General features: G+C 41.4%; 1 protein-coding gene across 1 annotated transcript in view; it reads left to right on the forward strand.

The window, feature by feature from the left end:
• The first annotated feature begins 2,279 nt into the window (after positions 1-2,279).
• Positions 2,280-25,297, forward strand: part of LOC136867389 (chorion peroxidase) — a 107,122-nt gene continuing 84,104 nt past the window's right edge. The window contains exon 1 of the mRNA XM_067144573.2: positions 2,280-2,354. Within this exon, the coding sequence (XP_067000674.2) occupies positions 2,329-2,354 (26 nt within the window). The 5' untranslated portion in view covers positions 2,280-2,328. The remainder of the gene's footprint in view (positions 2,355-25,297) is intronic.

Raw genomic sequence — 25,297 nt, forward strand, 5'->3', positions numbered from 1 at the left:
CGGGAGAGTGGTTTTAATCAAGGGTGTGTAAATTTCAAGTGTTCTTTTAGTCGGGGAACTTACGTTCCCCTTTGATCCGTTAGTCGTCTTTTATTTTATTTTGTTTTATTTTGTAATTCATTTCAATTCCTTCGTTGAATAAATAATTTTGTTTTGTTTTAAAACTTGTTTCCACTTAGTTTGTCCAGAGAGGATGATTGCCTAGTTGTACCTCCTCTTAAAACAAAAATTACCCCCCACCACCACCACCACCTTTTCCAGTTACGCCGCACCTGCAGCCGCGCGATCCGCTAATTCGCTCCTCCACTTTCTTCTTCCCGCGTATCGCTAGAGGTTGTTGCTTGATGCTGCCTGCCCACTGCGGCCCACATGAAAGAAGACAAGTGTGACTTCAGTCTCGAAAGTGATCATTTTGTTTTCCACACACTGTGGATAAACCAACAAATTTTCAAAATTATTTGCTAACGCTCAAAATGTGCCCTACTCACAACTAAGTAGGAGAGAATAATTACGGGTTCGAATACCACTGTCAGGAGCCCTGGAAATGGTATTCCTTGGTTTCCCAATTTCACACGAGGAAAATACTGGGGCTGTACCTTAATTAAGGCCACGGTTGCTCCCTTCCTATCCCATCGTCGCCGTAAGACGTATCTGTGACGGTGCGACGTAAAGCATTTTTTAAACTTTTCGATGCTGCCTTTTCTCGCAGGAATTAAGCTAGTATTTTCTGTAAGATGGTGAAAGAACCTCAGACAATGTGTCTCTCCTGATGTGATGTAGATTTCCCAACTTCGTGTCATACTAGCGGCTATTTGAGGGGGCTAAAACATTGCATTTTTATTCCATTTTAGCAGCCTGAAACTAGGAATTGTTAAAACAAGTCGACGCGTGGGCGGCCTACGTGCGTCAAATCAAAATACCTTCACCTGGCGAGCCGAACTCGTCCTGGGATCTCCCGGCACTAAAAGCCATACGACATTTCATTGTTTTTAAACAAGCGATTTTTATAAGCCTTGTTATCTTATCATCTATTTATTTACTTCATTTTCTTTAATTTTTAACATAATTATTAGCGGTAATACACAGAAAAATGTCGTTCGTCGTGGCTAACCGACTTGTATAACGCCACAGCAAGTAGTGGATCGAGCTCGATAGCTGCAGTCGCTTAAGTGCGGCCAGTATCCAGTATTCGGGAGATAGTAGGTTCGAACCCCACTGTCGGCAGCCCTGAAAATGGTTTTCCGTGGTTTTCCATTTTCACATCAGGCAAATACTGGGGCTGTAACTTAATTAAGGCCACGGCCGCTACCTTCCCACTCCTAGCCCTTTCCTGTCCCCTGTGTCGGTGCGACGTAAAGCAACTAAAGCAACTAGCAAGTAGTGGACACTTTGCATGTGTTGGTAAACTGTCAACCTCTACCTCCCTGTCGAAAGTTGCTCAAAAGATTGCCATTTTATAGCCCTCTTTTTTTCAGTTTTGATGTATATACCCCACCACCACCACCACCACCACCAATATATCCCACAAACCAGGATAATTTTATTATCTGTACATTTTCCCTCATCCCCATCCCCACCCCCACCCACTTCTAATTACCAGTACACCCTTTATCACTTGCTACGTACATAAAAGCGGCCACGTATGTGCGTGTTTTTCTACAAAAAAGTATGTTGTACGCTTTTGGGAAAGTACAGCTAAATATTTTACATATAGAAATAGTTTATATTCATTTAACAACATTCAATTAAATTGTAACAACAACAAATTCTCCCTAAAGTGCGGCCAGTATCCAGTATTCGGGAGATAGTAGGTTCGAACCCCACTGTCGGCAGCCCTGAAAATGGTTTTCCGTGGTTTCCCATTTTCACACCAGGCAAATGATGGGGCTGTACCTTAATTAGGGCCATGGCCGCTTCCTTCCCACTCCTAGCCCTTTCCTGTCCAATCGTCGCCGTAAGACCTATCTGTGTCGGTGCGACGTAAAACAACTAGCAAAAAAAAAATCTCACTAAAGGACACCGTTTGTATGCCATGTCATTTCATGTTTATTAAATGTAATAATAGAAAAACTGTTTACGTAGGAAAGAACGGTCACTACAACCAAAGAAAATGAATACTGCTTCATATTTTTAGAAAATATCTTGAAGATTTTAATTTGATGCTCATTCTCTTTGTTATTGTGCATTCGAGTTTCCTGTGAGACATGTTTGGCGGAGTGGCATATTTCAGTCACATAGAATCTTTGACTGGAAGAAACAAATGACTTCTATGCCATGACGTGAAAGAGTGTATAGTATGCATGAGCTTTGTGCTTGAGGTCAGTTCTGATGCAGAGCTTTAGCGGAGAGGGAAGGTAGGTCCGTCCAATGCATCTCTTTATGGGAGTAGTTATTCTCTAATTAACAAGTTTGTGCAATACTATACAGTGGATTTATGAAACTGATGGAATTCATCTTAAAGTTCATCACGTATAGCTAACATGATTTGTTTTTATAAATTCACGTTCTGTAGAAGCTACTTTTGAAAAAGAAAATAAGCGAAATAATTATCAACCAAGTAATTTTACAAAGGCAGTGGATAGAGAAATTGAACTCGTGCAGAATTTGTGGCAAAGATCAACATTGCTTAAAAGGCCTCATTTTACGTTTTAATATTTCGATCATTCTGTTATAGATGTACTAGTTCTTTTATAATTAATGAACATCAGTTAAGTATGGAGAGTGTTCTTATCAGTACTTTGAATCAGTGCTAATGAGTTTTTTGAATACCAATATCATTGCAAAATAACGTCACCTCGGGTAAACCTGGTGTCCGAGGGCATTATAGTAGAATTAAGTTTGTACAAGTTTCATTTTTCGTTATGCTTGCAGCAGACCTCGGCATAGTATTGACACGTTCATGATTGTCCCAGTGAATGGCATTTAAAAGCCGCCGTTTACCATCTGCAATCTAACTAGCGGTACCGTACACCTCACTGCATAAACGTGAACAAATTGCAATGAATTTAATTTAAAATGGTGAACGGCAAGTCTATGTTACTTATAGATGGAGCGGGTTACGTAATAATATTAATAAACAGGTGAATCGGGTCCATGGAGGTTTTCAAATTACAGAATTTTACTGAATATACCGTTGTGTACACATTTCATTCTTTCCTACAGGATTATTTAACGTTTGTAATACTTTGAGTCAATAAGCGTGTTTTGCTCCTAAACGCAACATTTCAATATACCTTATACCGGCAGTTCTCAAACTGGGGTACGCATACTCTTAGAGGTGTGCCTGAGAATTTTAATGGGGCTCGCGAGCAGCCTTCTGGGCAAAAAAAAGATGAAAATTTGAAATATGGAAATACATAAGAAGGAAGTTAAGTGCATATAGAACCACGCTTCGCCACTACAATATATCAGAATACTGTTGCAACATGCAGCTCACCTATCCCATTGAAATTTTGATGGTTCGCGATGTCTTAATTCCAGAACTAATATCGAAAAATGTTCATCATTTTTTATTAATCTGATATTGAGGCTAAAATCTAGCGTTTTGTGAAACTTTCATACAAACAGGGTAACCAGTGTTACTATATTTTCGCTGGGTTCAGTGGCTCAGACGGTTGTGACACTGGCCTTCCCACACCAGCTTGGCAGGTTCGATCCTGACTCAGCCCAATGGTATTTGTATGTGCTCAAATGTCAGTCTCGTGTCGGTAGATTGACTGGCACGTAAAAGAACTCCTGCGGGACTAAATTCCGGCACCTTGGCGTCTTGGAAAACCGATAAAACAGTGTGACGTAAAGCAAATAATATTATTATTATTATTATTATTATTATTATTATTACTTTATCATTGTATTATACTTGATACAGGCACTCTCTTACATTTTTTGTGATGTGTTGTAAAAATGTATTTAATTTCGCAATCGCGTTTTATTTACGATGTGTGTTTAAAAGAATGGTTTATAATCAATTAAAAATGCGTCAATGAATAGCCAGGTACTCATGTTTTTTAAACCTATAATTTAGGGATTTTTTCGTGGAGAGGGGTACCTTGAAATTTTAGCAATGAGAATGTGGTACAATCTCATAGTTTGAGAATCTCTGCCTTATACAATATACAAAGATTTTAATTCATTCTGACAGTTATTAATCCGGATAGCAACGACCCCTGGTCAATCCAAATGGATGACTTTTCACGGTATGCTTTCTGTGTAGCAGGCCTTACCATCTGTTAAGGGGATCATTTTAGTGGAGCTTTCTTTATTGATCAATTATTGTCTATAGTCGCCTCAAAATCCCGAAAACTTCCATAAACCCTTTCTCGGGGTTTGATGACTTTTTCTCTTGTGGTTTAACGTCGCAATAACACATCGAACATTTTCGGTGACACGCGGACGGGTAAAGGCTAGGATTGCGGGGGTAGCGGTCGTGGCCTAAAATTAAGGTATAGACCCAGCATTTTCCTGGTGTGAAAATGGCAAACCACGAAAACCATCTTCAGGGCTGCCGACGGTAGAAACCGAATCAAAAAAAATTCTTTCAACTTTGGTTTTGGAACTTACAGGTCATCACCGTGAAAGAATAATTTCTCACTGAATAAAAAAATGCTTGTTTACTTAATGCTATTTTGCTTTTTGTGCCCTAATTTCAACTTCTCCCCTTACCCTAAGGAAAGTTGCAGAATTGTTCGTTTTTCTTTTATTTTATACCTTGACTTACATTTATTAGAATAGAATCCCACCGCAAATTTACATTAATAAATTCAATGTTAGCCTCAGTGCTGCTGTCTATTAATCGTAGGCATTCTATTCGAAAGATAAAGGGTTCTATTCCGGCTATGAGGGATTATCACTTAAACTCTGAGAGTGTTTATGGAAGTTTTCAAGATTTTGAGGAAGTAACTATAAAATAATTGCTCCATTAGTTGAATGACAGTAGGCGAGAGGGCCTGCTACAAATACAGTATTCCGTGAAACATAATTAATGTGGTTTTAACTGGGAGGCCATTGCTAAATGTCGCCAATGAAGCTGCACTTTGCATCTCCGCTAATGCACAAAGTACTTTTAAGATGAAGTCACGTCCTTTTGGATCGGATTCCACGTACAACTTGGACGTCATTCGACTGCGCTCACGCTATCAAAAGTTGCGTAAAAGTGTGTTAGTTTTGTAGTTTTTCGATCCCGGCTGAAGATGGTTACATTGGAATGGCAATGGCTCCGGCTTCAACCTCGTCGGCTTCCTGTGCATTTACGAGCTCTTGCGAAACAAACTTCCAACTCTGAGCGCCTGTTAAATGCAATGACAAAATAGATGATAAAAATATTTTATTTATTTACTTAACATTTCGTTACATCTATCCTTAAAAAATTTCAGGGTGGTCTCCATTTAGACACTTTTTTCTTTCTTCGTGTTCTCTCAAGAACGATGGCGCAATCGGATTGGCGGAGGAAATTTTCCATTTCGAAAAAAAGGTTCAGTTTCTTACTTCCGGGCATACGATTCAAATCGATGAACTCTCCGTATTTGCTCTGCCAGGGCTCAAACCGCTGCCCTTTGCTATGCAGCACCACCTCTGTAGCGTAACGGTTAGCGCTATTAGCTGCCGTCCTTGGGGGCCTCGGTTCGATTCCCAGGACTGTCAGAAATTTAAGACTGACAGGAGGGCTGGTGTAGAGCCTCCGTGGCTCAGACAGCAGTGCGTCGGCCTCTCACCGCTGGATACCGTGGTTCAAATCCCGGCGACTCATATGAGATTTGTGCTGGACAAAGCGGAGGCGGGACAGGTTTTTCTCCGGGTACTCCGGTTTTCCCTGTCATGTTTCATTCCAGCAACACTCCATTATTTCATATCATTTACCACTCATTAATAAATCACCTTGGGAGTGGCGACCCCATTGTAATAACAGCCTATATCTGTTTCATTCGTTACATCCCTGACCCGGTCAATGACTGGAAAACAGGTTGTAGGTCTTCATTTTTTTTCATTTTCAGGAGGGCTGGTATGTAGTTAAAATGGTAGCCTACATGCAGCTCATCTCCAGTGGGTGGTGTGCCTGAAAAGATCTGCACCACTTGGGATGAGCACAAATGTTTACTAGAGTGAAGGGTTGGGAGAAGTGGGGTGTATGATAGACGGAGACAGAGAGAATGCTCGGTGTGAATGCACAACTTTCTCGTTTGTTCTGCACACATTGGCTACCAAGTTTGCCGTATAAATTGGTGAGAATAGCTCCATTTCGGTACACCAATGAAGAAATGGCTGATATGCACGATGCGGCACATGGCAATGGGACAGAAGCCATACGGATTTATGGGCTCCGGTACCCTTATCGCCACCAACCACATCATTCAACCTTCGTGTCCATTGGCAGGCGACTGCGTGAAGGAGGGAGGCTCTCATTTGACAGCAGTGTCCACATTATTTCATCATCGGTTTAGTGTCAATATTTGGGTTAGCATTGTTGAGGACTATTCACTTGGGCCACTCCTTCCTCTTCGCCTGTACGGTGAGGAATGCTACAGTTTCTTGGTAGAATCATTGCCTGGAATATTGCAGAATGTTCCTCTGGGTATTCGGCAGCGAATGCGACTGTCATGTTGGTGCTCCATCGCATTTCCCTCGAAGTGCCACGCAGCACTTAAATGATAATTATCCAGGGAGATGGGTAGCCCGTGGTGTGCCAGTGAAATGGCCTCCACGCACGGCTGATTTAACTCCCATGGACGTTTCTTATTACATGAAGATCGAAGTAAGAAGGAATATTGAACATTTACTGTAATCAAACCATTGAGGTAATGTTTCTTTCGTTCAATACTACATTCCTTTTACAATGTTGTGAGTAACGAACTGCGCGATCGTGGGGCGGCAGATAAAGACCAACAGACGAGGAGAAATGATCGGTTGTATTCTTTGACTAACAAGTATCTTACTGTGTGTTGTACTTATGTGCCTGGCTGACGGTTGAGACGCTGGCCTTCTGACTCCAGCTTGGCAGGTTCGATCCTAGCTCAGTCCGGTGGTATTTCAAGGTGCACAAATACACCAGCCTCGTGTCACCAGATTTACTGGCACGTAAAAGAACTCCTGCGGGACGAAATTCCTGCACCTCGGTGTCTCCAAAAACTGTAAAAGTAGTTAGTGGGACGTAAGGCCAGTAACATTAGCATGTACTGTACGCGCAATTGTGGCTCATTAATAAACAAACTGTGGATGTTGCCTACAAGGGACGAGGACAATTATGGGCGAGTCGAACGAAGAAACTTATGCATTCGCGCGGAGCGTTATCTCTGTCTCCGTCCAGCAAATACGGGCGAGTTCATCAAAGAATCGCGCGCCCTGAAGTAACAATGTAACCTCATTTTGGCGAAAAGAGATTTTCTCCGCCAATTAGATTGTGCCATCGTTTTTTATATAACACGAAGAGCATCTATTTTTTGCGTATAATTTAGATACTCTGTATAGTGGGAATACAAGGATGAAATTGCTTCAGAGTAATAAGATTAGCATGGAAAGTAGGGTTTCTAATGGACGAAAAAGATAATTGCACCACTCGATAAGCAAGGGAGCGGGAAGAATTGCAAAAATTATCGCGGCATTTCGTTGATCAGTATACCAAGCAATGGGGCCATTGGAATTTTACAAGGGAGGGCGTGATCAACGGTTAAGAGTAATTTGGATGAAAGCAGTGTGGTTTCAGACCACAGAAGGGCTGTAGCAGATAACTGAAAAATGCAACGAGAGGAGTAGACAGTTACATAAGTTTGTTTCATAGATCTAGGGAAATCTCATCCACAGTACCGAAGAAGATTTTAGCCGTACTGGAGGATTATGGGATTAAGGGTAGATTACTGAAAGCAACCAAAGATGTTTACAGTAATTTGACAATTGAGCTAACTAAGGTCGGGTGTTAAGGAAAAGCCATCTTTCTTTCCTGAGGTAATTTTACCCGAAATCTGAAAAATGTGTGAATGATGGGCCTCCCATCCCGTTTAAAGCAATTGTATGTTCCATATAAATGCATATTTCGGCCGTTTTTGTTTTGGTCATATTTTGCTAATTTTAGTGATATAAGGTCATATTTGATTACATTTTGAGCATTTTTGTTTGAATTGAGGCGTCATTTTTAACAAGGTACGTGTTATCTGCTTGGTGGTTTTTAACACAGGATTTCAAAATACTATAGCAGATTTATTTTTCCACGAAGTATATAGGTAGCATGTTTAGAAGACATTATTCCGAGAAAGAAATGCTCTAGGAAGTACACTGACAAGATTCCAAAAAGCATGCTTAATACTTCGTTTTCTTGGTTCTATTTCTTTTTAAGAGTGTGAACTGCGCCTCAGGACTTCGATACTGAATGAATGTATTAATTTTTAACGTATGCGTACCGTAGCTGTCTATTTTTGATTAAATGTCTGCTGTATTATCACTTTGGCACGTTTTATATTAATACCCCAATACTTGCTGCCTACCCTTAAATTGTCATTTTTGACCATTTTTAGGCCATATTTAGCTAGTTTTTAGGGCATATTTGCTTGCATATTTTGTACTTCTTTAGGTCATAAATTTACGAACCCTAGTGATTATTGATGGTAGTATATTTTTTCGTTCGAGGTACTTACAAGGGTTAGACAAGGCTGTCATATTTCACCTTTATTTTTCATGGTTCAGATGGAGCATTTACTGAAAGGTATGAAGTGGTACGGAGGGATTCAGTTACGTGGAAATGTAGTAAGCAGTTTGGCCTATGCCGACGAATTGGTCTTAATGGTAGACTGTGCTGAAACCCTGAAAATAGATGCATTAAAGAAATATATGAAAGTAAGTACACTATCTCTAAGATACCTAAGAGAATTGAATGTCAGGTTGGGAGCACAAAACTGGAACAGGTAGATTATTTAAAGTATTGAGGAGATGAATTTTCCCAGGAGGGAAGGATAGCACGTGACACTGAATCAAGCTGCTGCCAAGCTAAATGCAATGAGCTCCCAGTTGCGATCAGCAGTATTAAGAAAGAAGTTAGCTCCCGGACGAAACTATATTTACACCGATCTGTTTTCAGACCAACTTTATTGCACGAGAGTGAAAATTGGGTGGACTCAGGACATCTTAGTAGGTAAGTTAAATATAAAATACAGTACATGAAAGTAGCGAGAATGATCACTGGTACAAACAGGTGGGAACAATGACAAGTGGGCACTCTGAATGAGAAGATAAATGTTAAGTTAGGAAAGAACTCGATGGATTAAGCTGTCCGCATAATGTAGCTTCAGTGGTGGTGTCATGTGAGGCGAATGGAGGAAGATAGGTTACCTAGGAGAACAATGAACTCTGTCAAGAAAGAAGTAGAGTGGAGACCAAGACGACGATGGTTAGACTTAGTTTATAATGTTTCAAGAGATAAGGAACTAAACGAGGCCACAGTGCTAGTTAAAAGTAGGAGACTGTGGACGCGTTCAGTATATTCAGTCTTTCAGACTGAACCCTGAAAGTCATGTCTATAATAAAAATTTCGTTTCACCCTCTTTGGGGTGCATTGAATCAATCACTTCTTTGTGTGTTCTTTCTTAGCGCCCACTATTTCTTCATTCTTTCTGATCTTAGTTTCCTCTCGTCTTCCGAGATAATGGGTTTGGCTTTTAATGTAATATTTTTTCTAGGAACCTTATATTTTCGTCTTTATTACTTTAACTGTTCGATCGAACAGTGAATTTTCTGTAATTTTTTTATTCAGTGAAGTCTTTTTCAGTTTCTTTAAACCAGTTTTGTTTTGCGGTTACGGAAGAAGTCAAAGATTTGTTTGGTTAATGTATTAAGAGTTCATTCTGAGAAGATGGCCGTAAAACTTTATCCTACCGGGCGAGTTGGCTAGTGTGATTAGAGGCGCGCAGCTGTGAGCTCGCATCCGGGAGATAGTGGGTTCGAATCCCACTGTCGGCAGCTCTGAAGATGGTTTTCCGTGGTTTCCCATTTTCACACCAGGCTGTACCTTAAGGCCACGGCCGCTTCCTTCCCATTCCTAGGCCTTTCCTGTCCCATCGTCGCCATAAGACCTATCTCTGTCGGTGCGACGTAAAACAAATAGAAAAAATTTATCCTTCTTTCTCGCATAGTATCTAAGAGGTTTTCAATTTTCTTGCACAGTTTCATTCTTGATGTACTCGTACGTTATTGTCCTAAAGTTTCCTTTTAGCTCGAGTTTCTCCATCTGACTTTTGAAATTCGTGTCTAGTGTTTCTGCTGCGTATAGTGCTTCTGGTTTAATAACTGTTTTATGATCAATTTTGGACCCCCATGAAAGGGATTTCTTGTTGCATGTATCCTTTGTTAGTTGGAAGGCCAGTTCAAATTTATTTTTCCTGGGTTTCATTGCTTTGCATTCCACAGCATTCCAACTAATCCATTCTCCGAGATATTTGAATTATTTTACTATGTCAATCTTTTGTTCTTGGACTTTGAGGGTATGTACAGTATGTGGGTGTTTGTCATGATTTTGGTTTTCTCTCTCCTTTCGAATAACCCATTTGGAGGGTACGATGAATAAACTTTGGTAACTTTTCATTGTGTTAGATTTCCTTTCCTTCCAAATTTCATTCATCCTTCGAGAGTGTCGTTCCTTCTTGAGATCACTTTCTTCCAGTTCTTGGTTTTATTATTATTATTATTATTATTATTATTATTATTATTATTATTATTATTAGCAGCGTTAGGCTACGGCCACACTTGCGTGATTTCACGCTTCGTTACTGGTTGAAATCTCGCCTCAAAAATGCACAGCACTATCTGAGACGGGACCGGCCACACAGTGATTTCTCGCCGCAGGACAAGAGATACGGCGCGTCTTCAAGGTCGCCCGCTCCAGAATGGACCAAGGTCACTGCCGAGGTCCAGATACCCAGTCTGCGTGTGTTCCCGTTCAGTGCATGGTCACACTTGGGAGAAGACGACGCTGCGGTATTTTACTCTATTGTACTCGAATACTGCGCGTGGTCCATCTGCATTCTTTTTGTACTTTCATTTTGCAGAATGGATGTACAAAAGTACCCGTGCCTTTACGACACAAAAGACCAAGAGTTAAGAAAACATATGAAGAGATGCGTGGTTGTCAGTACCGGGCACTGTGTTCGGGGACACGTTGTTTCTTTTGCTGATAGAATTTTTCAACAAACAAAAAAGCATTTCAAATTAGATCACGGACATTCTGTAATGCTCAAATATTCTCTTGGTTGTCTTTTAATGTACTGTGTAGGAGCACAAATGGCCACTTGATGACCTGTCACTAATTATAGGATGGATCCAATATTTTCTTTGACAACGACGAACAACCAACACAGCACATAACGCAATAACGCAGTTATTATTTAATGGAATTCGTTCCATATGCAGAGCAATGGCGATGCTTTGCTACTTAACAATTTATACAACACACTAATAAAATCACACCGTGCAAACACGGAAGTGTGGCCACCTACCTCAGTAACATTCATCAACTTTAACTTCGTTCAAGTTCTTCCGAAGTAATTTTTTTCAAATATTAGTGTGTTAGTTTTCTCTTGCCTCTGTCAGAAGGCTGATGGTAGCCTACAGACAGATCTGTCGTATGTGAAGTAGGGAATCGACAAAAGAAATAATGCATTTATGACAGGGGCGGTGCGTGGTATTGTTGCAGGTTTGCACAACTCCCAATAATTTTACGCTTGATTTGTCGTCTTTTCTTCCTATTTTGCAGTTTAATAAACCTAACATGTACTCTAAACTGTGTTAAAACCAAGCACCTTTTATCGTTCGATGTACTAATACTTCGTAACGAACCATTAAACTCCGCCGTCTTCAAATCAAACTCAGGGGGTTGACTTTCCTACGCCAAACTCCCTAGCGCACAGCGCGCCGCTATTTAGTTTCAGCAGGGTCGAGCCTAAGCCTGTATACGATGTATAGCATCAGGTAGCAAGCCCGCCAGTATCGGTCCTAGGGAGTTGCATGTAGTGTTGGGTCGCTCAAGAGCGAGTCGTTCCTGGTGAACGACTCTTTTTGTGGAGCGACTCCCCGCTCGCTCCTTTCAAAAGAGCGTACCGTTCAAACATAACACTCGCTCATACTGAGAGCGTCAAGAGAGAGAGTGAAGAGAACTTACCTTGAATTTCAACCAGCTCATCCCCCGAGCTCGCTCCGCTCCTCGCCATTCCGCTCTTCCCTCTCCAACTCCCGCTCCTTCGACACGTACACGTAACCAGTCTGTGTTTACCGCCACGTTTAAAACGACGTCCTTTGGCAACACACAGCGCCTGTCCAAATTCGCTATTCAACATTTGTTTCGTGCCAGTAAATTATCACTTTAAATGGAATGACGTAGTGTTTAATATGGTAAACTCATTCGGCTGCACTCTTATAATAATATTCTCAGGCATATAAAACTAGAAGCTAAAGTTTATGTACAAACTATTTACACAAAGTACATCGCCCGAAATACACCACTCACTTAAATTAGAATTTAAAAATAAAATCTGGGACACTCTCTTTCCTGTGAGTCGGCTCCTTCTCTCAATTATAGTCTGTCCTGCTTTTGAAAAAAAAAAATCTCTCCTAAGGCGCTGAAGTAGCGACTACACACAAACGCTTCAATGCCAGTTTGTGGAGAGAAGGGTACACATGTTGTCTTTCTGACCACCAAACAAGTGGATTTCCTTTCAGAGGCAACAATGGCTCTTGAAAGTTATCCACTTCAATTATCGCAGCTGATTTTTCGTGTGGACTCCGGACAAAATTCGAAACTTTAGCTGTGAATGGACTCCTTTCAGAGAGGGCAGTAGGCGAAACATCATCTGAGCTGACGGGAAGTTGGTGACTTTCACAGAAACGGGTAAGTCTTTGTTTGCATGAGTTATAACAACTCCTATCCGCGAAACCATGTAATTTAAAGCGCGGATCTACTGCTGTTGCCTCTGAAAATATGGCACTCTTTTTGATATTTGTAAACCTTACTGTAGGAGCTTCCAGTATCTTTTGAGCCATCTCCTGCACTTCCGTACACATTGCAAAGTTATTTACAAACTGGGCACACCATTGTCTAAGTGACAGGCTCAGCAGAATCACTTTAGAGGCTGTCACTTGTTTCTCACTGTTCATCTCTTCAGTGACCAGTTTGAAAGCTCTGAGTACTTCACAAACTGCTTGATCTTTTGGATGTCATCGCTATTTAGCTGCGGCAGATCAGGGTAGTTTAAGGCAATTGTTGAAATTAGAGCTCGTTGGACCTCAATAATCCTCTCGAGCATAACGAAGGTGGAATTCCACCTCGTTACCTCATCTTGTTTAATACTCAAGACTGGTTCACCCATCTGCTCCTGCATTTTTCGCAGTTTGCCTTCAGCTTGTGAGCTGCGTTTGAAAAAGTCCACTTTTTTTTTTCACTTTCGCAGTGATGTCTTTAACACAGTGGAGTTCGACTTCACAACTAAATTTAAATTATGGGCAAAACATGGGATTTGCCTCCAGGCTGTCTGATGTATTGCAGCCACAATATTTTCAGCGTTATCGCTAACAATACACACGATTTTAGTCTCCACTTTCCACTCACGAGCAACTCTTATGAGTTCTTCAGCCAAGTTTCGAGCCGTGTGCTTCTCGTAATGAAACATTCCAGTAGAACAGATACCAACTCGACTCCCTCGATGAAATGAGCCGTCACGGACAAGTAGGAATCGTTGTTCATAGAAGTCCAAGTCAGTAGGTAATGTCACATACAGTAGACTGCGGACTCCAATTGTTCTTTGACAAATTCTTTCGTCATATTATACAATTGTGGAAGAATTACTTGCGATAGAGTTTTTCTTTTAGGCAAATTATAAGCTTTATTGAGTTTATGAATCAGTGTCCTAATTTTTTTACTTTCAACGATGCGGAATGGCAAGTAATTTTCCACAATTGACTCCAAAACTAAAATGTCAATTTCTCTACTGCTTTTGTTGGAAAGAGGTCGGTGCATCTATAGGAACTAATGGACGTCTGACCCGAATTCCGGTGGGGCGTTCCGCTTTACTCAAGTGTAACACAGGCTGATGCTGGTGTGACTCTACAATCATCTTCATTAGAAGTTGCAATCGAAGCCACTGCTAACCTACGATCATCCGAAAATTCTTCTGAAGAGGAAAGAGCGGGCGTTAGCCGTTCTGTAGACAACGACATAGTAGGATGTAAATTTCGAACGTGGCGCTCGAGATTAAACATACTGCCACTTTTATACGAAATCTGTTTTGAGCAAAAATTGCACTTTGCTTTCCCATCGCCTAAATCTTTAAAAAAGTTTAAAATGTCACTCTTTTTCTTTTGCCTTAAAGCCATGATTCCCACTGAACACTCTAGACAAAACTGACCATAGACCGATATTCGACAAACTCCAGTTCACAATGGAACATTGGTGCCAATGAATAAAAAGGAAAAAGCAGATAATGTTGCCTACTCGAAATTTTAACGCATTCGTTTTCGTATAAAATAATTAAAGAAAGACATAGGGATTTGTCGCGTTATGGAAGTGATCACATTCTGCGTAAGAGAAATGACGAATTTTCTCAATCTACACTGGAATTATGAGAGTTTATTACGGGTTGAGTTGGTCATAATGTCTTTATTTGCTAGTTGCTTTACGTCGCACCGACACAGATAGGTCTTATGGCGACGATGGGACAGGAAAGGGCTAGGAATGGGAAGGAAGCGGCCGTGGCCTTAATTAAGGCCCAGCATTTGCCTGGTGTGAAAATGGGAAACCACGGAAAACCATTTTCAGGGCTGCCGACAGTGGGGTTCGAACCCACTATCTCCCGAATACTGGATAGCCTACTTGCCGCACTTAAGCGACTGCAGCTATCGAGCTTGGTAGTATAATGTCTTTATGCAGGGGCAGGTATACTGAGACTGACACGTCTGGTTAACAGATGCTGATAGCCTGTCTCTTTCTGTGTATGTATTTCTCACAATTTGTCGGGTTTCCAAGAAAGATATTCTTCGAGAAGAACCGTATTACAATGCTATCTATTGGCTATTTGATGAATTACGTCCTAAACAGTTTGTAGTAAGGGGTGGAGGTGAACAAGGGTACAGCTTACCAACACAGATTGTTTGTCGTCGTTATTTTTAAAATATTTAACAGGGAAAAATATCTTCTTCTCGGAATTATATCATTCTAATATTCCTTGCAAGGACTTACATCAGAATGTATTTATTAATAATATAGATTTTCAACCATTTCCTTCCTTTCCTTCTCACAATGTGGTTGGCAGCTGTGGCAAAGACGCACACTTCTTTAAATGAGCGAAGAAAGAGCGATACAACGCTTGGAGCGTGTCGAAGGAGCGAGTGAATGTGGTGTGTGGGGTGGGGGTGTGGAAGAGGCTAGGCTCTTCGAGCCGTGCGATGCTTGGAGCAAACCGCTCCTTCGAACGACTCCCCGGAGCTGACTCCATCTGGAGAGCGGAGCGAAAGAGCGCGCTCCTTCCTTTGAACGACTCCGACCCAACTCTAGTTGCATGAGACCAGCAAGTCCCCTAACGAAAAACAAACTCCAAATGTTCCCGTTAGATTGCACCACTCTGCAGAGATGACTTCATCCCTGCTTTCTCTCCACTCGCAACAGTAATTTCTTTTCCACGCCACTAGGGTAAGGGTAAGCTGCACCGCACCATTCACAATGTTACCAACATTGGTAATTCATGGGCAATCATAACCTTTTATTAAATCCCAAAATTTGTTTTGAGGATATACTTTCGGAGGAAACGTTTTCTCATCAGCATAACTTCATGTTATACATTTGCCAACCGTAAAACGAGCTTTGTGCCAACATTGTCACATGTTGGTAAACGGCTGGACTATTGCGACATGGAGTTGTTGGTGTTAATGTAGACGTTATGTTTACATTTATCACGTGCAGGTCTTGGTGTGTTTTCAGCTGATTGAGTGTTTTGGTTCTAGATAATTTTTCTGTGCGTTATTATTAAAACTGATGGATTCTAAATTGTGAGTAAGAGTTCGTCACAAAGCTGCCGGTGTTTGTGTAGTTTAGTTTCAACAAATAGTGTATACGGTTTTGGACAAACTGAAACTACGCCATGAACTATCGTCCATCTATTTAGCACAAGAAAGCAAAGCAAAGTCACCTACGTACAGGCCATGAAAGCCCTTGTAGGAGTGGAAGGTAAAGGCTTCCACCATTGTTAACCTCGGCACATGATGGGGTAGAGTGGTTAGCTCTACGCCTGGCCACCTTTGCCCCTAGAAATTAACCTGGTACTCATTTTTGGTGTAGGCTGAGTGAACCTCAGGGCCATATGCACCTCCGGAAGTGGAAATCTCGTTTCTTAAAGTTTACTACTTCCTGACGGGGATTCGAACCCACGTCCTTCCGGGCGAACCGAGCACGCCTTTACCGCCTCGGCCAGACAGCCCCTATTTAGCACAAGAATTCAGATCATTGTCGGGTCCTGTTAGTTTAGCAGAGTTTATAATAACCAACAACCTGGAGAGAACGTTCACTGAACTGAGTGCTTGAAACTGCTGAAGTTTAATTTTACAATCCCTATGACGTCTGTCGAAGTAGAAAGATGTTTTTCTACTTTGAATAAAATAAAAACTTCCTTAAGGAACTCTATGACCCAGGAAAGATTGTCGGCCTTGGCGATGCTTTCTATAGAAAGAGATCTGCTGATGGAAATCGCGGACTTCAATCAACGGGTGACTGACAAGTTTGCATCAATGAAAAACAGGAGGGCGAATTTTCAATTCAAGTGAGATAAGAATAACTGTAGTTATATTCTTATTTCCTGTGTTTTAATTGCTGGATATGTATTTCAATTTTAATATGAATGCAGTTCATTACATACGGATACTAGGGATTCTTGTTATTTCTATTAGATTCTCATTTAAAATTGCAACATTGAACATTTTGGTGCAACACCCAGCCTCAGATACGACCAGCCGCCACTGATTTATGACCTAAAATAATGCTCTAGGCTGTTGTCCTACGAGTTAAAAGGATTTTTTTTTTTCATTTAGACACCGTGGTGGCCGGTCAATGTGCGCAGAATTCAAGAACTTGCATAAACCATACTGAGAGTTGACCTCACATTATTCTTTTACTAGTTGTAGTACAGCCGGGCCGAGTGGCTCAGACGGTTGTGGCCCTGGCTTTCTGACCCTAACTTAGCAGATTCGATCCTGGCTTAGTCCGGTGGTATTTGAAGGTGCTCAAATACGTCAGCCTGGTGTCGATAGATTTACTGGCACGTAAAATAACTCCAGCGGAACTAAATTCCGGCACCTCCGCGTCTCCGGACACCTTAAAATATAGTAGTTAGTGCGACGTAAAAACATTAGCTGTAGTACCCGTCGTTGACCGGACAATCGCTCAGCATGTGCATGGTCACTTTTTTTTTTTTTCCTCCCCTCATATTGTTCCCCAGATTGAGGCACATAAATGGACGTGCCTCTCCCCGTCAGCGGCTTATCGTGACGTATTCGCTTCCTTGCCAAATGTGGCCCTTCATATTTTATTTCTTGCATCATTTCTGATATTGATTTACCCCTTGTGGGTGGGAGACGCAGACGAATACACCCACGGTATCCCCTGCGTGTTGTAAGGGGGCGACCAAGGGATCATTTTTTTTTTTGCTATAGGCTTTACGTCGCACCGACACAGATGTCTTATGGCGACGTTGGAACAGGAAAGGGCTAGGACTGGGAAGAAATCAGCCGTGGCCTTAATTAAGGTACAGCTCCAGCATTTGCCTGGTGTGAAAACGGGAAACCACGGAAAACCATCTTCAGGGCTGCCGACAGTGGGGTTCGAACCCACTATCTCCCGAATACTGGATACCGGCCGCATTTAAGCGACTGCAGCTATCGAGCTCGGTATGATCAAATTAGAACATGAGACTACTTGTAATCAGTACCATCGCGCAGGGAACACCATGGGTCGCTTTTACTTGCGCGTAGTACCACTATGTTAGGTACAAAATAGGTTTATGATTAGTAGCGACAGTGTGACGCTCAGGATGCATTTTACAGTACCTGTGATTCGTACCACTATATGAGCGTTACCATGGTTCTGCCTTGCCTATGCTTAGGAACACCACGGGATAGTGCGGGTCCCTGTGGTTAATCCACTTATGTGAGGAACGCCATAGGTTTGCGTTGCCTGTAAATAGCGCCGCAGTGTGCGAAACACCATAGGTCTGTGTTACATGTGCGAATTTCATTACCTGTGAGTAGTAACATGTGTGGAATAACGCGAGTCTACGCTACTTTTGATTAGTACCGCAACCGAATGGCATGGTTCTATTTTCGTAGCGATAGGTACCATTATGAGGGGCCGATGACCTGGATTTTGAACCCGTTTAGACTGCAAGCATCATCGATTCAGTATTGTGCTTTAGAAGCAGTCCCTTGGTCAGTAATAATATTGTTTAACGCTAGTTTCTGGGAATGTGGGGCATTGCGGGTCGGATCCACTGATCGTTTTAACTTCATATCCATCCATTCATTCTTCGCTTCTTGTTTCCGAATTCTGGTCAGTGGGGGATTAGAGATTTTTAATTGTCCTTACATTTCGTCTCATTTCATACCATTAGGGGCGGAAGACCTAAATGTTAGGCCCCTTTAAACAAGCATCATCTGATTGATTTGGTCTCTACTTCGCGGTATAAAAGAAAGTCAAGCATAGAGTTCATATTCTTCTGAGAGTTGTACAAAACCTTTGAAACATTGCCGTCCATAGCAACTCTTCAGTCTATAGAACTAGTTACCGGCTCTTGGACTTGAACATTTACATGACTGCCACTGATATTTCTTATTTTTCACTGTATTGAAAAAGGGTATAGAACAAATATTGGCCATGTTTAGTCACGATATTTTCGCACTGATGTATATACAATTTCGCGAAGACGGTTTTCCTCTATCGCTTGAATTTCGCTTTAATAATTTTCTAAAATAATTCATAACTTTTCGTTCATGTGATTTTTTTTAATTCGTTATATCTTACGTGAAAGACAGATATACAGGATGTAACAATACAGTAGGGCCTAACTTTCAGGGCACGTTCCTCACACGTAAAAACTGAGGATATGAAGAACAGGCACAGTGAGTATGAACTCCAAGAAACTCGGAAATAAATTACGAGAATCTGAATTTGAGAAATGGTGCCAATTGAGAAGCAAAGGTCAGGGAGTGTCTGTACAAGGAGTTCCTCTTGCAAACCGCTGGGTTAGAAACCATGATGGCCTTTCTGGCAAGAAGTGGACAGATGCGCTGAAAATGGCATGTAACGTTGCACCTGTATGAGCTGTACCAGGAAGGTTCCTTGATGGTAGCCACTGCAGAAGATGTAGTGAGACACATTACCTCACGTCTTGGGTTCCTCTGCCTTCGGTGAAGCTCTTCGGAACACAAGACATCACATCAGAACGTCCATAGCACTCTCCGCGATAAAGGATTTCAAGTGCATGAGGAAGTCCATTGCACTGGAGTAAATGGCAGCACGAGGATAGATATGATCGTTTTTAAAGGGAAGAAAGAATATACATTAGACCCCACAGTAAGATTTGAAACGCACTCCGACCAGCCAGACGAAGTGGACCGAGAAAAGAAGTCTATCTACCTGCCTACAGTGCCCTATTATAAGAATAAATACGAACTGCATGAAGAAGTGAGAGGTCTCATTGATCGCTGCGAGCGGGACAGTCTCTAAAGGGGCCCATTCACAGTCGAGCCGGTTGGCGAGCCCGTCCATGTATAAAATCCACACCCCGAACCCGACTGGCTCGACGGTGACCATACACTGGCGAACCCGTTGGCGGACCAGTCCGCCAGTCTGTATTGCAAATAGTATGTGCATTGCCTAGTTTTTGTTGTAGAGAAAGTGGGTTCGAATCCCACTGTCGGCAGCCCTGAAGATGGTTTTCCCTTGGTTTTCCATTTTCACACGAGGCAAATGCTGGGACTGTACCTTAATTAAGGCCACGGCCGCTTCCTTCCAACTCCTAGGCCTTTCCTATCCCATCGTCGCCATAAGACCTATCTGTGTCGGTGCGACGTAAAGCCACTAGCAAAAAAGTGTTTTTGTTATGGCCCAACGAAAACATTCCAAAGTGGCTGTAGCTGTTGCAGAATTTGTGCAATGATGTAAAGAAGGAACGTGTGTGAATGAAGGATGGTTGAGAGATAAACCAGGATTTTCACACGTCAGCCTATTAAGAACTCTGTGCGTACAAGAGCCTGCAGATTATAAGAACTTTCTGCGTATGGATAGCGACAGTTTTTGCGAAAAATTGTTGGAGTTGATTCGGCCATAGAGAAACAGGAGACACACATGAGAGATACCATCTGTGCTGAAGAGAGGTTAATTGTAACATTGCGATTTCTAGCGACAGGGAGAAGCTATGAAGACCTGAAATTTAGCAGTGTAATATCTCCTCAGCTACTTGGAAAAATCATTCCTGAGACGTGTTGGGCAATCTTCGATACGTTGCAGTCGGAATATTTGCACGTAAGTGGGCCTACGCAATTTTGATTGTGATGTATTATAAGATCGTTTTTATAAAACAAACGTAATATTCTTTTGAAAGTGATTAGTTTGGGAAATGTTATTTCACTACTAATTATGAAATACAGAAAATGCCACTACTGTAGTAATGTATGATACATACTTACAGTATTAACAAGTTAAGTGCAGAGGCGCGAGAGTCATATGTCATAGCACAATGGTCTATAGGCTAATAATATTTGTACGAGAGTATCGGGAGACCATGGATTCTTCTTCAAATTACTATTATTACTATTATTATTGTTGTTGTTATTGTTATTATTATTAGTGTTCGAATGTCGCACTAACACATGGAAGGCATTGCGTGACGGAAGGCTGGGAAAGCTCCAGGACTCGCCCGGTACATTTCAATAAATTCTTCCCGGAACTGCTTATTTTTCTCAAAAGTCATTGTTATTTGAGGTAGGCCTAATTAACTCACACAGAAACCAAATTAAGCTACAGACGAAACCGCAGTGAGCCGGTCAGGTAGTGGCCATACACACACTGACGGGTTGGCGAACCGGTCGGGTTCGCTGGTTTAGCAGTCGAACCGCCAACACGGACCCAACCTCGAGCCCAACCCTCAACAACCCCCCATACACCTTCGAGCCGGTCAGTGCGACCAAGGTCACGAGCGGGCTCGCCAACCCGCTCGACTGTGAATGGGCCCCTTAAGAAGACGACAGGGCTGATGAAGACTTTCAACATCAGTACCAAGGAGTTCCACTGGGGGCTGAAAGCGCTCCAGGGTTCTCTTTTGATACTCACACCACCTATATTAGCCAGACTGAGACATAATTTACTGTTTTTCAATGAAATTGCTTTTGTGTATTTGTTTTAGGCAGCCTCCGAGTGGAGAAAGATTTTGAAAATGAAAAAAATAGCATGGGCAATACACAAGAACAGAACATACCAGCATACTACATGAAATGGTCAATGCATCAAGCCACCGTCGCATTGAAGCCCGGATGCGCTGATGTATCACTGGAGTATTGGATATGCTAACGGAGGGCGTATTGGACATTTCATGTAAGAGCGAGTTTCATATTGTATGGCGGAACGTCCTGTTTCCCGTGTAAATCTACTATTGAAACCTGTAGAACAGGAGTTCTAACATGGAAAGAAAGAGTTTCCGAACCCATGTCCATATAACATACGATACTAGCTGATGTACCCGTGCTTCGCTAAGGAATTCTCAGAAAGACTGTCAAGTTTTCCCAACTGAAGTCAACATAGGTCACAAAATACTCGATCAAATGAAAAAACGTACATTTTCCCACTTTTAATGAACTAGAGATGGCTGAAAAATAAACGTAGCAGTTGCTTTGTCACAGTTACATGCCTGTCACTGTTACAAATGTAACGAGGATTAAAATAACAGGTTAGAGTAACGGCAACAGTATAACGTACTAGTGAAGACAGTAACTGGGAAGTGAGAACTGTCACTAGTAGCAGCTTACAGGCACAGAATTTGACTTTGAGTTCAGATAGTACGCATGTCTTCCAAGCGAGAGCGCTTTCGTAGGAGATTGTTTTAATTCAAATACACTATAGTGTACTATACTCTGTAGTGTATTTAAGTTGCTGCTGTCATCTGGTAACTAAAGTGTAAACTGTTATGACATATTCAACTGCTCAGGGGTAATCCGACTCAGACATCACGCAGGGCTACCTACATTATAAGTTTCACCAGTACAATTTTTCTTGTACCATAAATAAATTAGTATGCCAACTTTCCATATTGATATTATAGATAACATAACATTACTTCATTTTACTTAATCTATCCTCTTGTACCGGTTTGTGTCGAGGTATGGCAGACAGATCATGTTTTCTTGTCTTCTATCCTAGATCGGGGCATTGTCAAACTCACTACTCTAAGATTTCAGAAAAGACGCTATGTTTTCTCATTTCTCATAGCAAATAGGAATGCGTGTTTTGCTGCACCGACTTTAAACAGCGTAGTGATGCGTGCGCGCATGTGCGAGTGAATGAATGGGACTTAACACAGCTGTAAGGAGACAAGCTTGAAGCCGTGACCAGACTGTGACCAATAAAAAGTGAGTGACGTACGTTATTATTAACGGTTACTTTTCAGTTAATTTATTGTAGCAGTGACAGATGTAGCAGTTACACAAAAATAAGTTTGTCACACCTCTATAACGAACAGTCCAAAGTTCCAGTGCTGGAATGACCAGGTCGCAGACAGCCATCAACACTCCTCTGCCATTATTCCTTTAAATGTGCACACTGCTCATTCCAATCAGTGCCTCAGAGTAGGGATTGAATACCTCGAATACTATGGTGAGCCAGTGTTACGTACCAGTAGTATCAGAAAATGTATAAACGAGAGGAATGGCATGCTAAAGAAGAGAGATGTAACTCTCCATCTACTTCCCACCAGTATTCAGGCAGGCTGTTATACTCGGTACGCAGCAATAATCCCCATCTATCGGAGATGAGTGGTAACAGACGAAACAAAGCACATCACAACAATGGCCAATGTTATATTATTGTTGATCAATTTGATGAGGTTTCTGTATTGTACGTCTTCACATTTAGTTTTCTTTCGACTCTGCGATATTAGGGCATCTTATAAAATTATGTATAGCGTAGACTGTAGTTCCTTATTCCCCGACTTTACATACAGATTTTCATTAAATTCTCTTTACCCATTTTCTCGTCACTCGGCGTTGATGTGGACTTAGAAACAAAAATCCAAATTCATGAAGATCTGTTATCAAAGCTGATACGGTAAAAATGTATGACATAAATGATCGGAAATTTAATGCTATATAACTTTAGTTAATTTATCGATAGAACCACTAATAACATAAATATTTGAGAACTACATTGTGGACTTTCCCCTAAACTACCATTTCACTCAGCGTGTATAAAATTATTTGACCTAGATTGTGGCGACTTATTCCCCGACTTTACATACCGATTTTCATTAAATTCTCTTCAGCAGTTTTCTCATGATGCGCGTACAGACACACACAGACAATGAGAAAAATTAAAAAGCGGATTTCCTTTTTACTGTGGACACGATCGATACAGAAATACCATTATTTTCAAATTCTGAGCAATGTACAGACAAAACTCTTTTATGTACCGTACATATAGATTACCGCATGTTGCCATTTCTTGATGGATACAGTATTTTTGTATCCATCTCTTGGCACAGGCTAGAGCAAAGTGTAGCTTCCACCGAAGTCCCAGTCTCATCCATGGCTATGACAATATGGAAGCTGCTGGGGTATGGGTGGTGCTGAGTAATAACATTTCGAGCACAACTGGTGTCTGAGTGTTATGAAAGATGTTGCTTATAGAATCAGTCGTGCTGCAGTGGCACCTTCTGGTCCAGTGAGGAAAGCGATGGCAAACTATCTCACTCCTCATCTTGCCTAGCACGCCTCATTTGGGCTCTGCCATTGGTTTTTTTCAATTCCCTATAACTGCATAGCCTTTGGTGCAATTTGAGGATCCAACCAGCCTCTGGGCTGATGACCTAACAGACATATATAGATTTTATTCTACGTGTTAGGAACGTGTCCTGAAAGTTCGGCCTATCTTATTGTTACATTCTGTATAAAGAGAAACAATATTGATATCATTCATTATACAATCTTAATTATCCTTATATGGCCATACTTTAAGGCATTTCGTAGAATATTAGAACGAACAGGTGCTTCTGTCGAACTGAGAAATCTTCCAGTCTTTCATTTCTCTTCATACACGTAATATGGAAATAGGCCTACAATGTCAAGCTCGTTATTTTCCATGAATTTCGCTGCAGTTTCGCACTTATCGCAAAGTACGCAAATTTCTCTCTAAACTGGCCTTATCGCTTCAATTCGCTGTAACTCGCAAAAATTAATTTTCTTAACCAAAATCGCATTCTTCATTACGATATCTCAAAATCGCTTCAAAATGTGTTTTGTTGCATTTATCGTTAATGCGAAAAAAGTGCCTATAGCCATGTTATAGACTACCAACCGTAAGACAGATGCATAGGCCTAGTTTTATGCTTTAGGTCCCTTCTGAAGCATCCCCTTCTAAGATTTTTTTTTACGAGTTGCTTTACGTCGCACGACACAGATAGGTTTTATAGCGACTATGGAATAGGAAAGGGTTAGGGCTGGGAAGGAAGCGACCGAGGCCTTAATTAAGGTACACCTCCAGCATTTGCGTGGTGTGAAAATGGGAAACCACGGAAAACCATATTCAGGGGTGCCGACAGTGGGGGTTCGAACCTACTATATCTCGAATGAAAGCTCACAGTTTCGAGCCCCTAACCACACAGCCACTTGCTCTGTATATATGGCTAAATCTTGCTCGACGTTATTCTAAAATGAAATAATACAGTGTCATTAAAACACACCCGTCCATCTCCCCGTGATGCTGTACAGACATATACACAAATATGAAAGTGAACTCGACATAGTGTAGGACAGGGTTGGCGAAGCTATGACAGGCGTACCACTAGGTCCACTAGGTGACACATGAACACTTCTTCTGTGGCATGCCACACAATATACCAGGGGTGGCTATTAACCTTAATTTTGGGAGCCGCAAATTTAGGAGACAAAATTGGGATCATGTTTAGAAAATGTTTATAAAATGAACGTTTTTCATGTTATAACAAATGAAGGAACATTTATTTTCTACACTACACAGAACATTATTGTTCATGTACACATCAAGGAATGAGATTTTACTTTGCTG

This window comes from Anabrus simplex, chromosome 3 (assembly GCF_040414725.1).
Source record: "Anabrus simplex isolate iqAnaSimp1 chromosome 3, ASM4041472v1, whole genome shotgun sequence".
NCBI classification, from domain to species: Eukaryota; Metazoa; Arthropoda; class Insecta; order Orthoptera; family Tettigoniidae; genus Anabrus; species Anabrus simplex.